Source organism: Camelus dromedarius, chromosome 8, assembly GCF_036321535.1.
Source record: "Camelus dromedarius isolate mCamDro1 chromosome 8, mCamDro1.pat, whole genome shotgun sequence".
Classification (NCBI taxonomy): Eukaryota; Metazoa; Chordata; class Mammalia; order Artiodactyla; family Camelidae; genus Camelus; species Camelus dromedarius.
The window spans coordinates 79,153,050-79,170,004 of record NC_087443.1 but is presented as its reverse complement, the minus strand read 5'-3'; the positions used below and the strand labels follow the sequence as shown (position 1 = coordinate 79,170,004).

At 47.1% G+C, this 16,955-nt stretch overlaps 1 protein-coding gene across 2 annotated transcripts in view; it reads right to left on the bottom strand.

Annotated features, from left to right (window-relative positions):
• Window positions 1-16,955, bottom strand: part of DOCK1 (dedicator of cytokinesis 1) — a 484,546-nt gene that overhangs the window by 45,573 nt on the left and 422,018 nt on the right. For both annotated transcript variants that reach the window (XM_031460760.2, XM_064488534.1), the window contains exons 35-38: window positions 16,749-16,905; window positions 11,235-11,275; window positions 9,798-9,888; window positions 6,131-6,250 (exon numbers count right to left, since the gene is read on the bottom strand). In XM_031460760.2, coding sequence (XP_031316620.2) covers window positions 6,131-6,250; window positions 9,798-9,888; window positions 11,235-11,275; window positions 16,749-16,905 — 409 coding nt within the window. The remainder of the gene's footprint in view (window positions 1-6,130; window positions 6,251-9,797; window positions 9,889-11,234; window positions 11,276-16,748; window positions 16,906-16,955) is intronic.

Sequence of the window (16,955 nt, the reverse complement as noted above, 5' to 3'; positions counted from 1 at the left end):
AACTCCCCCCACCCTCTCTCAGGGGAGGGACTCACTTCCACACTTAGGGAGGCAGACTCAGCGCCCAGGAGGCTGACAGACTGGAGGAGGGTGTTGGACACGTAAGCCCTCGTGACGTCACGCCTGGGGCGGGCCTTGCCCTCTCGCCCTGTTGCTCACGGGTGTGGGGTGGCACCTGGCACTCAGGAGGCCTGGTACCACGGGTGAGGGGTCCTGCTGGGCGGGACGTGAGGGAGCAGTGGTGTCACCGTCCCTAAACCTTGATTTTCTCATGCTTTTGTAATAAACGATTCTTTTTCTTTTTCTTGCTGGAGCAAATCACAATTAACACATGATCTCCTGGAACACTCTGGCCAAATTCTTGCTAACTGAACAGATTCTGGCGAACACCAAGATTTTAAAAAATGTTGGAAATGCTGGGAACAAGCCAAGAAGAGGGTGAGATTACGTTCCGACCTGCAATTCCTCTTCATAACCACTGTGCTCCTAAAAGGAAACTCGGAGGATGAGAAAGTCTCACCCCCAACACTTAGAAAAGAACTCCAACCATCTTGCCAGAAGTGGAAACTGGCTTCCAAACCCCTTTTTTTAGTTCACAAGATGACGCAAGACGCCTCGTTTTTTGACTCGGGCGCAAGGCAAAGTGTGAACTTGGTCGAGGCGAGGTTATTTTAAGGGAGAAGAAAACAGAGCTCCAGTTGGAAACAGTCCCAGAGCCGCCTCCACCACGTGGCTGTCAGCGACCTGTGCCGGCACCGCCGGGCTGCGTCCCGGTTTCAGGGGTGGTTGACGTTGGTTCCTGCTGACGCCCTCACTCCGACTACCTTTTCCTGAGAGCAGGGCTTCTGTTTTCAGTGCACTCTCCATGGAGAAGCCTGGCAATTTTCAGTGAAGTGCTTGGATTAAGGGCTTTATTGAAAATTACTAGGCCTCAACCAAACACAATGAGACAGACAATTCAGAGCATCTTCGGGGAAGAACGCTTGTCTGCCAAGATAAAACCCGACAGAGGGCTTTGTGGGGGGGGGGGGCGCTCCAACGGGCAGTAAAAAGAGAGAATGGAGAAGGAACCCGGGGTAATTATTAGCCAGGAAGGAGGAAGTGCTGAAGAATGAAAAGAGAAGCAGATGGAAATGACGTTCTGCGGAGAGAGAGAACCGGGGGGAAAGACCCAGGGCTGGGCTGAAAGACATTCAGAACTTTCTAAAACGGTGAAAAAGCAAAAATAAAAGAGCGATTTTGTGCAGAGGAAATACAGAAAGATAACAGAACATAATTCAGAAGCTGGGGTGTCCAATATAAAGGAGCAGAAAATCCATTCACTGTTGCCGCTTTCAGAGCACAGAGGTAGCGACACTTTAATACAAGCCGAGACCAGCCCCTCGCGGGCGCCGGGCCCCCCCACAGACGCCGCAGCGCGGTCCGGTCTGCAGGCCCGAGCTCAAGGTGTGCAGGACACAAATCTGCCCTGGGTTCTCTGAGTCCCTGCCACCCCTGAGTAGCGGTGTAAACTCAAAATAGCGAAAATTAGCTCGAGGATGTGTCAAGTTTCCACCTGTGAAGGACGTGATAAAGATTTCCTTAATCACATACGGTGACAGCCAGCATCACCGGAGCTATGACTGAGTCAGACCTTTGCCGGGTGGAAGGACTGTTTATCTAGGTTCCATTTTACCACCTCGTGGTCACCAGCCATCACCGGTCTGCAAGTTCAGCTGTGGTATTAAGGCCCCTTACCTGCATATATGGTTTTAAACCAGAACTGCATTCTTTTCTTCCTAATATGAAACAAGTGTAAAATCAAACCAAAGAAAGTCTTGTGATTTAAACAGTCATGTGCCCCTACTCGTGACAACCTCAAAGGTCCCCTGTGGGTCCTGGCTGAGAACCACTGTTCCAAACTGAGCACGTTCATTTGTTTCCCTCCATATGAGGCTACTTTTGCTCAAAACAAAACAAAGTAAGCCAGGCCATCCTTCAAGTTTCCATGGATCACTTGTCACACGTCACCCATAAGCCATTTCGAGGTAATTCCCCCAAAGATAACTGGGCACAGAGAACAGAGATGTGCGCGTCTAGTCCCTTCTAATGTCCAGGCCTTAATCTGCAGCAACGCCCTGAGCCTTGCCTTTTCCAGAAAAGGCACGAAGGATATTATTTGTCAAACCCCCTCCGACACCCACACCTGGCAGGTACAGCAAGACGACGTCTCGGTCTTATTTCCTAAACGAACGCGATTCTGAATCTGGCACAAAGGGCCAACTTTATCTCCTGCTGTCACCTCCTGCCGCCCCCGCTCCCCGCCTGGTGAGCCCCCGGCAGCAGGGAACGGGGGCCCGTCCTCTGGAGCTGCCTCTCCTGCGGTGCCCTGCCTGGCACACCGTTCCCAGCCCCTCCTGAAGTGACACAGAGAAATTCAACTATGGAGGAACAGGGCCCAAAGCCCAACACTAACTCTGGGGACAGCTCTGGTCTCACCTGCCCAATGGCGGGCAGCGTGCCACTGCGGGGAGCAGAGCAAACAGTAGCTTTTCTAGAACACGCACAGACGTAGGGAATTTCTTGGTTACTGGTAATACCCAAGAGTCCTTGGTTAGAACCCTGGGAGACGGGGGTGCCGCACACGCTGCCTTCCCTTCCCGGCACGTCCCCACTCGCTGAGGCTCCCTGTGGCCACAGGATTTGCTTCAGTCAATGACACGAGCAGAAACGCATGTGTCATTTCTGGGCAGAGCCTGCAGTGGCCGGGCGGTGACTCACTGTCCCTGAGGGGCTGCGGCCCTTTGTGGTGGAAACTGCTCACCTGGGTTCCCAGAAAGGAGGCTGGACCATCAGCAGAGGTGAAAAATAAACCTGGGATGTGCAGAGCCATTAAGATGTCAAGAGATTGAAACTCCAGCCTGCTCCAGCCCATCCTGGCTGATACGGAAGGTGAATAATTACTTCCTTCTGTTATTTTTTTCCCCAGGAAACTTAACGCTTGTTGATGTTAAACTGATTTCTTTCTTTTTTTTTTTTTTTCCTGCTTTGCAGCTAATCATCTGGGTACTTCAAATTTCATTTGATGAGATTTTCTCCCTCACCTGTACTCACCCTCACTTTAGCTTTAGAAAGATGAGTGAACTTCCGTTTCTTTTTAACATTCTCATGGAAAAGTTGCGGGTATTCAAAAGTGGCTTTGCAATCTGTTTTGCCAAGACAGCTCTGACAGCTGCCGTGGGGACAGGCCTCCTGGCCTGGGATGAACGAGTCCCTCTTCCTGACCGCAGGTTAGCCAACTGCTCACTTTCCCAAAATCACGCCTCCTCCAAAGCACAGGGACATGTGAAGACATTCCTTCAGCCCATTTCTCTTTTTACCTGCAATACTTCATCATTTGAATCTGTTTTTTCTTTTTCAAAAACCAGGATTTCTCAACCTCACCAGTGTCAATGGCACTACTGACATCTGGGGCTGGATACACTGTGTGTGTGGTGGGGAGGGGGTCAGGGGGCACTGTCTGCACTGCAGGGTGTCAGCAGGGACGGGAGCAGGGTGGGGGGCAGCAGGGGGCACTGTCTGCACTGCAGGGTGTCAGCAGGGATGGGAGCAGGGTGGGGGGCAGCAGGGGGCACTGTCTGCACTGCAGGGTGTCAGCAGGGATGGGAGCAGGGTGGGGGGCAGCAGGGGGCACTGTCTGCACTGCAGGGTGTCAGCAGGGACGGGAGCAGGGTGGGGGGCAGCAGGGGGCACTGTCTGCACTGCAGGGTGTCAGCAGCACTCCTGATCTCAATCCTCTAGATGCCAGTGGCATCTGTGCCCCCAGCCATGACAGCCTCAAAGGTCCCCTGTGGGTCCCGGCTGAGAACCATTGTTCTAAACTGAACACATTCATTGTCTCCCTCCATACGAGGCTACTTTTGCTCAAACCAAAACCCACTTAGTCCCTCAGTTTACCATTTACTGCCAGTTGTCCTGTTGTACGAACGTGGGTGTGTCTCATCTGTCAGAAATCACCCTCAAACACTGAGTCTCCACCCATTTGTTCATTCGTTTATCCATTCATTTCTTGATTCATCCAACAAGCCCCCCACCACCCCGTGTTAGGTGCCCGGCACCGTCTGCGACCCAGATGTGTGGTGGGGGGTTAACGTGTGTGGTCTCTAACCTCACGGAGCTTACAAACCCTGGGAGCCTCGCCAAAGAAACCCCCGTGCAAATCTATAGCTGCAAACTGTGGTAAGTCCTACAGAGGAGGAGAAGGGGACACCGTGGGCATCGGAGAAGAGGTGACACTAAGCTGATGGGAGGAAAGGAGCCACGGGCAGGAGCAGCAGAGGCCTGGCGGGCGGAGGCGGGAGGGCTGGTGTGGACGAGGACCCCAGGGGGTGGTGGTCAGGACAGAAAGAGGGAGGACGGAACAAGAGTTAGACGCGGCTGGCGAGCTCTCGGGGGCCAAGGCTGCGGGAGGCCGGAGAGCCCAGAATGGCCCCCAGCAAAGGCACACACGCCTCCGGCCCTGGTGACCTCGGACCCTCAGACTTCCCGGGCCTCCCCCTCCTGTTCTGCCCAACCCAGAGCATCCCCACTCAGCCTTCTATAGAACATAATAAGCCAGGAAGACAGCGGGGGAAGGGACGGCTCCATATTTTTAGCAGTTTGTTGAGAAATAGAATTCCCCTGGCTATGCTAATAAAATTGGAGCAATTGGCCTTAATCGTGAAAAAATCTCATTTTCTACGAAGAAATACGTTCTGTTCTACTACAGGAACAGGTGTCATTCACAGACCATTTCTGATCCTTATTTTCAAGTGGCCTCCGGCCAGTCCACACGCTATTCTGAGTATTTTGATTTTTTCATCCTGTGTTAAGGGCAGTAGGGAATAAGTAAAACACACATGATGTTTTTTCAAAAGGGTTTGGCTTATGTCAACAGTCACAAAAAGGGGCGCTATCCCCTTTTCCTGATAGAGGTGTTGTTTTGGGGAGAACGGTGTCCCCCCTACGGAAGAGATGTTGAAGTCTTAACCCTTGGTGCTTGTGCACGTGACCTTGTTTGCAAACAGGGCCTATGGGTGTGATCGAGTTAAGATGGGGACATACTGGACTGGGTGGGTCCTAAATCCAGTGACGGGTGTTCTTAGAAGAGGAAAATGTGGACGCAGAGACACACGTGGGGGGAATGCCATGTGAATCCGGAGGTGGGAACTGGAGAGATGTGTCTTCAAGGCGCAGGACACCAAAGATTCCTGGCCTCACCAGAAACTAAGAGAAAGGCCTGGAACAGATTCTCCCCTTGAATCGCGCTCTTGCAGAGAGCACGGCCCGGCCGGCGTGTTGACTTCAGGTTGATGGCCTCCAGGACGGTGAGAGAACAGATTTCTGATGTCTAAAGCCACCCCGTGTGCAGTACCGTGTGACTGCAGCCCGAAAAATCCTTAATACAGGTACCTTCGCCGAACTCTCTGTTCACTTTTCTCAAAGTGGAAGAAAAGCAGGTGACTGAGAAGGGTTAAGAATCCTGATAAAAGCACAAAATGCGCTTAGAAGTCACTTTGGTGGCAGATTTTAAAAACTTCTGAACTGAAGTCACCCCCTTTTCAATAGTTACTACTTATGTGCATCCCAGGAACTATGGCGATGAGCTCTATTAGCGGTTGATTGAAATGATGGCAGGTTGCCTTTCAGCAGAAATCAACAGCCAATTAATGGAGAAGCCAATTTTTGAGCCAATTAATGGAGAAGCTGCCAACAGGAGCGATATTGTTCCTACCATGGGATTAACATAACGGTGACAAAAGTAAAATGCAAACCATCAAAGGAAAACATTAGCTCCAAAGTGGCCAGAAACGTCCCCCCATCAGCGCCCACACATGGTTCTCTCTGGCAAGGACTATAAACATTCTTGTGCTTTTCAGTCCTGACTTTCTGCAGAGCATCTACAAACGGCATCTGACTTTTTTTTTTCAGTAAGATTTCTACTTAGAAGTGCTAGCTGGAGGGCCACGCATAAACCCTCCTGATACACAATTTGTAACAAATTTCTGGTTCCACAAACATCATGTGTTAAAAAATGTGTTCACAACGCTGCAGGAAGGTGTACATCAAGAAGCCACAAACAAAAGTAACTTTCTTTTTTTTTTTTTTTTACCTTGCCTTTGTCGAAGTAGTGGATGATTTCCTGGTAGAGCCGTTCTTTCAGCTGTCCCTGGGTCGCCGCCTGGTACCCGTCCCGCTGGGTGAGGTGCGCCGCGCACACGTCCTCCGACCACTGGGGGCAAAAACAAAGCGTGAGCAGTGCCAGGCGAGGGCACAGCCGTTGCCACCATCAGTCTACACTCAGGTCAGAAGGCACAGGAAGCTCTAAACTGGGCTCAGGCACGCGGGCCAGGATTCTGGGACCCTTGGAGCTACGGTCCTCAGGCTGAAAATGAGGCAGAACCTCTGGGCAGAGGTCTCATGATGGATGAAAGACCAGAAGAAGGCAGAGCTGGGTTTAGATTGATGCAGAAGAGAAACCTAGCAGGTTCTGGAAAGCACAGAACGGTCTGTCTGCTTGCTGATAATGCCTCGTAACACCTGGGGTGAGTTATGAACCAGGTGATTTGTGGCTGCCACAGTGCCTCACACAGGGCATCCCTGGGCACTGGCCTCGGTCCTGCATGGCTCAACATTTTAATCAACAGCAGAGGACGCACACAGATGCCCCTTACAGGTCATAAAGAAAGCTCCTGACAGACAGGGAGGTGTCTCTGTGTCATTAGCCCCTAAGCACGCTGCCGCAGAAGCAGGGCTCAGCTGCTGTTGGTGGAAGTGTCAGCAGGCTCAGGATGTGAAGGAAAGAGGTTCAGCAAGCTGGGGAGACACACCCAAGTGAAGGCAAGCTCATCTGAGACCTAAACTCCTAAACTTAGGCTCAACGAATCAGTGGCATTGAATACCAGGTTCAATAAAATTCAATATTTGGTGAGGACCTACTATGTGCAAGGCACTAGATCAAAGATGGATCAGAAGGTGCCTGAGCCAGAGAGAGTGCTATTACGAATCTGAGCACCATGATATATCATAACTCTGCAGAAAGGATTTCATGGGCATTTAACGGCCGAAGGCAGGTTGACTGCACACTAGGGGACCTTGGGAGGCTCCTTGGGGGAAATAATAAGGATAGGCTGGCTTATTATCAGTTGGACTCAGGAGGTGGCACTGGACCTGTTTTAAGACAGGACAGTGAGGACGCTGCCAAGAAAGCAGCAGGCCTGCAGGCTACCTGGGCCACACCTGGGGTGGAGGGTGCCCCACTGGACTCAGGGCTGGTCAGGCCACATCTAAGCAATGGGACCAGTTGTGGGGCCACATTTTGGGGGGTTTGGTCTGCAAAAACAGGGGGTAGGAGCCTGGGGACTGTGCAAGGCTCCCTAAGAGACTGGCTCTCACAGCACACATCCCTTTCCACCTTCCAGAAGTCAGAGGGCGTTCGGAGCACCTCGCGCTGGGCCCCAGAGCTCCAAGGAACGGGGTGCAGAGCAGGGGGCCAGAATGGCTCCCCAGATCTAGGAATGTCAAGTAAAAATGTGAAACCTTTAGGTGGCTGCAAATTTTTTCACCTTAAAATGAGACCTGCACTTCCCCACCAAGACTGGAAGTTAACAAACTAGACTATGGAGTATTCACGTGGCCAGATTTCTACTTTCATGAGAGGTAACAGGAAAATTCCACACGATTCTGAAATGTAGCCACAATCAAATAAATAAGAATTAAAAAGTTCACATTGCAAATAACTTCCTTGGCATTCAAAATCACCCAAAAAGTATTGGAGAAGCCAAACCCTCTACACCTTTCACTTAAACACTGAGATGAAATTACCTGATGGCTAAGCTGAAGGCTTATGTTTTGACAGCCCTTGTTTTTTGACAAAATGTCCTCAACCAAAAAAAGATTGTATTTGAGGATTTCTAGTTAACGAACAGGAATATAAAGACATGTTGAAGGATTTTCATAAAGATACGAATAATGTTCCTTAGAATGTTGATTAACCAACAGGAATTCACATTTACAGCAACATCAGAACATATTTAGCAAAAATTGCAAAATGTAGTGATGGAAAAAGTACGGAGAGATTAAGGTAGCATTCACCATCCAAGTGGAAAATTCAGAACCCCAGTGGAAAAGCTCATGCAGTCGGGCCTATTGATTTGGGTTGTGAAAGGTCTTCGTATGGTTTGTGAGGAACCCATCCGTGCTCAATAAGTGCAATGATTAAACAAATGATTCTTCGCACACATCTATCTATTTAACATTCACACACACGTATAAAAGTTTATGTACTAAGAGAGAGTAAGAGTGAGCCGGCAGCTTGTCAACCCCATTTTAATTTCCCTGGGGTAAAAGAAATAGCTTCGTAGTTTCCGAACCGCCTTGTTACTAAAGTTTGGGTCTCTAACAAATGAAGCCTGTTAGTGGGACGGCTGGGGTGAGATGCACTGGCTGAAATCTGTCTTTGTAAATGATGTTTCTTGGGAGAGATTCACATGGTGCACAGCCAAAGGGGCACCATGGGTGACTACTGATGAGGCGTTCAGAGTGAATGCAGTAATTTTCTTCGTAATGGACTCTCGTGTTCAGGCAACTCTCCCCAGTCCAGGGTCTTGAGAGCAGCTTGTGTGTATGCGTGTCACACAGGCTCCTGGAGAGTCCAGGGCTGGGCCAAAGGCTGGAGGGTTCTTGCTGGAGTTTCACTGCCCAACGCGGTGTCCTCCTTAACCCTTTCATCGCCCAAGAGACATTGCCTAATGCTCATTTTTAACGTAATCTTATGTGGCTTTCTTTCATTCAGTTTGTGGTGTGCTGGGGGCTAGTCTGAGTTTAGAGACAGAATTCCTCAAATGAGCAGTCTTTATGGAAAGACACTCAAACACAATCCTCATGCTCATACTGTTCCTCTTTATCTGGTTTTCTCAATTTTTATGAGGACACAGTGGGAAAGATGAGGTCATGACTTGCTAAAGTTTTAAAATATAAAACTAGAAGTTGTACAGCAATTTTGTCATCTACCCATCCATCCACCCACACATCCATCCACCCACACTTCCTTCCACCCACACATCCATCCATCCATCCATCCATCCATCCATCCAAACATTCACCAAGCTACTTAGTATGGGTCCACTCTATATGACTAACGGGGCTGAAGTTGGACATGGTGAAGAACACTGAATATATTACTGCAATAAATAAAATAAAAACCCACACAGAAGCCAATGTCCAAAGCTACTTGGGTAACAAAAGAAACACGGAGAGCAGCTGTCATGTCAGACCTTCCAGGAAGCCAGGCAGGAGGTCTAGCTGATGGACCAACTGGAGATCTCAATGGAACTCCTCAGAAGTCATGGAGAGAGAGGTCTCGATCTAGTCCCTACACTCCAGGCTAAGACAGAGAGGGGTAAGTGTCATCCTCTCTCTTAGCTGCCCTACCACAGAAATTCCTTCTTACCGATGTTGCTTCACCATCACTGAATCCTGCTGGCAGGAATAAGGAATCACAGAATCCCTAACTCGCTGAGAGCTGACAGAACAACGACCAGGGTTTAAGATGCTTAGTGGTAACGTGCTCCGACGTCTTGTTAAATTTGCATTCAGTCGGGCCAAATCTATAATCAAAGTACCTCCAAAGTACCTTGGTTTATGTCATTGCATTTAGCCGATACCCTTAAAATCTTAACTTAGAGGTTTACTAAAATTTGCGTCGGACAAACCAAATTTTAAATGATTGTATAATTTATAAGGACGGACTCACAGAAGCATGTGGGAATTTTTACTACCTTCAGAAGCTTTGCGTGGAGAAGCAAGGTGTAAGCCGCTTCCGTGTAGTTATCGCACTCCTTGTGCAGGTCACACAGCTTGTACAGGTACCTGAGATGATAAAACAGAGGCCCCTCGTAAACCACCGAGTAATTTGTGTTGAGAATTGCAAGAGCTAAATTCTCCCTTCAGTAGTAAATCCTGTCTTCTTCCCTCCAACGTTCACAATTCATAATGCTTTGGAAGCTTTGCATGCACGAAGCACTAAGAGAAACCAAAAAGAGTAATATTATATATAAACATAATTAATTATAACTAATATATAAATATTAATACATAATAACATAATATAATATGTATTAATATATTAATAATATATATATAACAAATATAATGTATAAATATTAATTATAATTAATAATATTAATATATATTAATTTAAGTCTTCTCTTTTCAGGGCAAAACGAAGATGGCACAAGGAGGTGGAATTGTGCTTCAGGGTTTCTCATTCTTTCTCATATTTTCCAGAGTTTTCTTCATACATTTGAAATGACATGCCACAGAGTTTGACTGTGATTTCTTACGTTCCTTTTGAGTCCAAATGCACAAAAAAAATCCATAAAAATATAAATCCATAAGAATAAAGCATGCAAGTGATCAGTCAATATGATCAAAAGAATTTCTCTGCCATAAAGAAATAAAAGTTGCTTTTTAATATAAAGCATGTTATATCCTACATGTTGGATATAAGAAACTGATTGTTTTCCAAAAGGCTTATTGTATTTATATGGTACTGTAGCTAAAGGAGAAAGTACAAAAACAGTCTTAGAAATCAAAAGTTAGAAAATCATGCTTGAGGTAGTAAACCCATCATTAAGCACTAATGCCACGTGGGTCACATCACCAGTCTGGTCCTCTAAGTGGTAATCTTGCCGAAATTTGACACTAGCCCCTAAAAGTGACCAAGGACACGCCCACCATCCTTGAGAAAAAGGCAAATGAAGGAGAAAAACCCAGCAGAAAATATAAAACATGGAATATGGTGTCAAAGTAAGAACAGATTGAAAATGTATAATATTGCCTATTTCTGATAAAGTTAAAGCCGGATTCTCATGTAATCATATGGCTTACTGGGAAACACTAAAATTTGTGGTGGTGCCTATATTCAAAAGGGTCATAGGAGTCAGTGAAGAGGAACAGAAACCCTGTGAAATAATCATTCATGGCTTTGCTTCTGAGCTGGCTAAGTATGACCCCCGCCCCAAATCTCCACGTCAGTGTCAACAAACGGCGCGAGGCCTGCCAATACCCATAGGACCCCACCACACTCCAGCTGTGAGCCTCATGACTTCCGACCAGATCAACCCCTGTGGTTATGAAACGTATCTCAGCACGGGCTGGACAAACGGCAACTACAATAAACACGCAGAAGGTGAGACAAGCACGATGCTTCGTACCTTATGTACATTTCTTCTCTTTCAATTTCTTTGTAGAAATTCTGAAAAATCAAACCACAACATTGTTTTAAGAAACTGGCTCTACAAAAGGTGTCACAAGCACATGAATTAAAAATTCACAGTTCTTTAACTTGTGGCTGAAACACAGCCAAGTGGAACCAGCTCTTTGGATGAGAAGCGTACATTCATATAAAATGCAAAAACCTCTTATACTGTTCTTCATTATTTTTAGGGGGGTGGTCGATTCTAATGAATACATTTCCCATACTTTAAACACTGTGACGGCTTAAATCTACTTCTGTCATTTGAAAGTCACCTGTCTTCAGTTAAAACAAGGTACTACCCACAGATATGCTATCTCAACCATTGTAATCTCATTAGAAGTGAAAAAAAAAGAAAAATGAAAGATCCCAAATTTGGGAATAGGCACCATCAACATGATGGAAAGCCTGCTGGGCTCAGCCTCAACACGAACCACAGGAAGGCAAGTGGCACTCTAGATCTGAACTGTCCAACATGGGAGCCACTAGCCACATGCATTCAAATAGAAAGTACACTTAATTAAAATTAAACGATGTTAAAAATGCCCGTCCAGTTGAACTTGCCACACACTTTGAGGCTCCACAGCCATATGGAGCCAATATTACTGTGTTGAAGAGTGCAGATACAGAACATTTCCATCATCACAGATATTTCTCTGGGATGGTGCTGTTCTAGACAGACCTTCCAAAACAGGGAGAAGACTGGTTGCCACTTGAAAAAACACTGTGTATACAGCACTGATGGAGAAGGTAAGTCAGCAGATTGTAAACAGTGGGCTATTTATGCACACTGTAAAATATTTTCAGAGTGACCATAAACATTTCGATCAAAATTCTATTTCTGAATGTGAACATCTCTATAAACACTTTAAAGTCTTTATCGTACACAAGGCACCAGAAAGGTACAGAAGAGCCACCTAAAAAGGCTCAAGGTATGGAAACGCCGTTGCCACTCTCAACGTGACATTTAGCACGTGAACAACGATGTTAGAACTCCTCCCATGGGTCTCTGCGCTGACTAGTGAACGTCACCATTATAAAGGCATCCAAGTATCCAATAAGATGAACTAGCCTGTTCATTAGCAAAAGAAGACATTGTTTCCACAATTTATCTCTCTGAAAAGAAATGATAAATAAATACAGAGAGTGAGAGGGAGAACATTTAGAAAGATGGACCAAGATTTTCCCATTTTGTAGCATCTGAGATTTGAATGTCCTCTGATTCACACGTTGTGTCTGGGTAATGAGGACATTTTCAGCTGACAACTCAGAGCAACGTAACAGAGAGAATCTACATCAAAGGCAGAGGATGAGCCCTTCCCTTCCAACTCTTAACCCGCCAGTGTTTACAAGCTACGATTTCACACCATCCTCTTTTGCACCACTATTTTTAATCCTTTCCTAAGCTTTTGATCATCCTCCGTTACAATTTCACAACGGGGATCTCATGCGCCCTTCATTCGTCTCTCTGAGATATGGAAATGTCTTCTATCTCCTGCCTGGGCAGAGTTCTCTTCCCTTCCCAGGACTTCAAAACCTCCCTAGAACCGAAGGACGTGCATCTCAAATCCCAATTTCTATATAAAACCTTTGCATTTCTTCCGCTCTGGCGCTCCACTTCTGAGCTCTGCAGGCAGCCTCCGCCCCTCACAGTCCTCTCGGCACCCGTGCTAATGTCTGTGGCTCCCCAAGTGGCCCCGTCGGACCAGGCCCCCCAGCTGCGATGCACATGCATTGATCTTTCAGAGCTCAGGCATTTGCATTATAGTCCAATTTTGTACTCCTTCATGACTAAGACACATCCAAAGATTGTTAGAACTCTAGCTGAAACCACCTTAATTAGCCTTGTAAAGGGGCCATGAAGAGCATACTTACGTCTATTAAAAAAAACAATGACTCTGCCACTCTCAGTCTGGGATGAGATGATAATTGCATAGAAGAACTAGGGGATATACACCCAAATCACTGACCAGTTGTTAAAGATTGCACGATTGTGAGGTGACAGTGCTATTTTACTTAATTACAAATGTTCGTTTTGTCCGGTGGAAACCAGTCCAATACATGTACAGACTTGCATGTGGAGGTACTTTAGTTTCATCGGGCAGAATCCCTGCTCATGTGCCTTATTTTTTAATTTTAATTTGTTTTTGTAAGTGACAGGAAGAGTAGAACATTAATGAGCCCACACAACCTAGAATGTTCCACCAAGTCCGTTAAAAAAAAAGTAACAGGGCTGGTTCTAAAGGAAATTTGGCAATGGATTTATGTTTATTTATTGATGAATAAATTCTGTGGTTTTTTAAATAGGTTTTTTTAACCTTAGGATTTTAAGGGGACTTCTGCTTAGCAGTAAATTGAGTACTTTATATATTTTTAAACATGTTTCTATATCCATTTTCATCTGGAGATGAATAGACAGATAAACTTTTATGAAACTATCTGTTTCACAAGAAAAGTACCAGAAGAAAAGGTAAAAATAGATCAGAAGTGTATTTATATGGTTAAACGTGATCTCAGCAGTGAATATTAAGAGACAGAACACGTTTCTGCAAAAATCCAGTTTCCTTGTTTCTCGTTACTCCATAGATCTACTCTGTTTTTTTAAATGAAAGAATTATGACAGGATGGGACCCACCATATCCTTCCCAGGAGATCGTTAAGAGTAGAACACTTGGCTCTTCGTGGGATGACTCAGGACGGGCCAGACTGGTGGAAGTTACCAGATGACAGACCATCTCAGGATGGGGGAGGAACACACGTTACTGCCAGGAACTGTGACCGCAGGTGTCATGACAAGAGCTTATTTTTCTAACCCTGATTCTGATTCTGATAAAAGGCCACGTTCAGAGCACATCACCGTTTCTCCACTAGGTTTCACGTCCTGTGGACATGAGAGATCTTCCTTAAAACAAAGAGTAGTCTCAGTCATCGAAGTTGGAACCCTAATAGACATAATAACAATTCTTCCTTCTGCACACACAAATGGGCCTCTTAGATCCCATCTGTTTGATCAGAGGGAGCAGTAGAAAAGATGTCCATAGCAGGGAATGATTTGGAAAAGGTTTCTGTTTCTCTCCTGCAGAAAAGTACTGATTTCTGTTTCGTGTGAACCACGCCGGCACCATGAAAGTAAATTACTTTGAATAGAGGCGAAAATGCAAGAAGACGACCGAGCAGGAGCCAGGCTCAGGTCTGTGCAAATGAAGGAGGCCCTTCCCGGGGGCAGAGCGCCCTACTCAGCGAGCACAGTCAGGCTACAGGTGGACGGGAAGGCAAACATAGCCAGTGGGCCAGATCTCGGGGATAGAAGCCAGTCATTCAGACAGTGGCCCAAGACCCTAATGCAAACGTACTTAATGTTTCAAGCTCACTGACCCTTTCCTGGGCCACGTCCAGTCTATTGATGAGACCCTTCTTCATTCCATTGTTTCAGATTTCTAGCATTTCTTTTGGACTCTTTTCTTAGAGCTCCCACCTTCCTGCTTGTATGACCTGTTTTTGCACAAGGCCTACTTTTTCCATTAGAGTCCTTAGCACATGAATCATAGTCATTTCCAATTCACTGTCTGATAATTTCAAACCCTCTGCCATATCCGAGTCCAGCTCTGATGCTCTGCCTCTTCAAACTGCGTCCTTTGCCTTTAGGATGTCTTGTAACTTTATGTTGAAGGTGGACGTGATGTACGGGGTGAAAGGAGCTCAGTGCTGATCCCTGCGGCAGTCTCTGCCCCAGAGGTTCTGCTCTGGGAAGCTGGGGTTCTCTGTGTCACCCTGTCTCTCCAGTTTTGAGGGCAGTAGCTTTCCTGGTGGACCGAAGAAGAGTGATCTAAGAGTTGTCGATTTTCAGTTTGCCAGCTTTCTTCTTGTGGTGCGGACGAGAGCAACAACTTCCAAGCTCCCTTTACATGTTGGACCAGAAACTGGACATCCTTTCTGTTTAGATTTTCAAGGAAGAGAGAACTTGCTACAGAAAATGTTGATCATTAGCCAAAACAGGTGGCCCCACAACAGAAGGACCGGGCTGAGACTGCACGAGCTTTCAGCCGTGAGCTCCTCACAGACTCCGTGCTGACGCTCAAGTGCATGGAAGGTAAAATACAGTCCCTTTTGTTTACCTTTTTAATCCAAACACCTCCGGTCATTCTCAAGAATGAATGATGTGGCCTGTTTCCTCCTGGCACAAAAATCCACTTCCAAGATCTCGAAGTGCCTGCAAGCCCATACAGATGGTGGGAGGCAGGGCAGAGCGTCAACCAGCCGTCAACGGCCGGGTGGTGATGAGGAATCCAGAGGCCTGAAGGAGTTGTGTTCTCCTGCATCCCTGCCCTGAGACAGGCAGAGGAAATTGAGGAGAACGCTACCAGGTCCGGGAGTCTGCTTTTCTGGCTCCTTATGGGAGCAGCAGAGAAGGAGGATGCAGAGAGATGCAGAGAGTTTGGGGGCCAGATCCAGGAGTCACAGGGGTCCTGAGAGCCATGAGGTTTGCCACCCACGCCCTCCAGTGGAGCTTGTCCAAAAGCTTCCTGAAACATCACCCTTAAGCATCATCGCCCCATGCGTCTCCCGATGCACCATGACTACATCAGAAACGGGGTGTCCAACAGCCTGGCCGTGCCACAGTGACAGCAGGTGCGCAAGAGGTGGATGGATGGTGGTGGCCACATTCACCCGAGCTGAAGTTATCCACATGGCCAATGTGAGTTTCTTGTGGCTTCCGTAACAAATTACTGGAAACTTGGTGGCTGAAAACAATAGCTAAACCGTCTCTCACAGTTTCAGAGGCCAGAGTCTGAAATCAAGGTGTCAGCAGGACCGCATTCCCTCCGAAGGCTCCAGGGGAGGATCCGTCCTGCCTCTTCCAGCTGCTTGTGGCCCCAGACGCTCCTTGGCTTGTAGTCACACCACTCCCATCTCTGCCTCCCTCTTCTCCACTGGGTCTCTGTCTTCTCCTTTCCTGTCTCTTATAAGACACTTGTCAGTGGATTTAGGGCCCACTTGGGTGATCCAGGATGATCTCATCTCAAGATCCTTAACTTTATCACATCTGCAAGGAATTTTTTCTCCAAATAAGGTCACATGCACAGGCTCTGAGGATGAGGGTGTGAACCTATCTTTCGGAGGCCACCATTCAACCCACTACGGGCCACGTTTACAGTCTCCGAGTAATGAAACCCTTCAGATCCGTAATCAGCAAGGATGCTACCCTGGTCACACAATGAGATGGCTCGTCAGTCTGAACCAACGGGAAGAGCACAGGGAAAGCATCCCGAGGGGAGATGCTTTTGCAGACGCGTCTCGAGCAGCTCTGCAAACACCTCTCCATCCCTCCCTCCCTGCAACAGACGAGGGAAACAAGCAAAGGAAACTGATTTCTGCAGCGCAAAGCTCGGTGACCAGCTGTTGTTAAGGCTTCGAACTTCTGGGTTCAGCTTCCGGCTTCCTGCAAGGATGAGAGATTTAGCTTTTCACTCACCAGCACGTTGACGGTGCAGCTCATGCGGTTTTCTTTGTTCTCATCGTGCATGATGGTTCTGTAGTCCAAAAGCCTCTCCATCAGGCGCACGACGAGCCTGACGAAGGTTTCTCCCGTTTTGGCGAGGTACTTGTGCTTCCTGCAGTGCTCCAGGAGGCTGGAAAATAATTACACACACCTCGCTCATCACCCTCAGAAAAAAGAAAC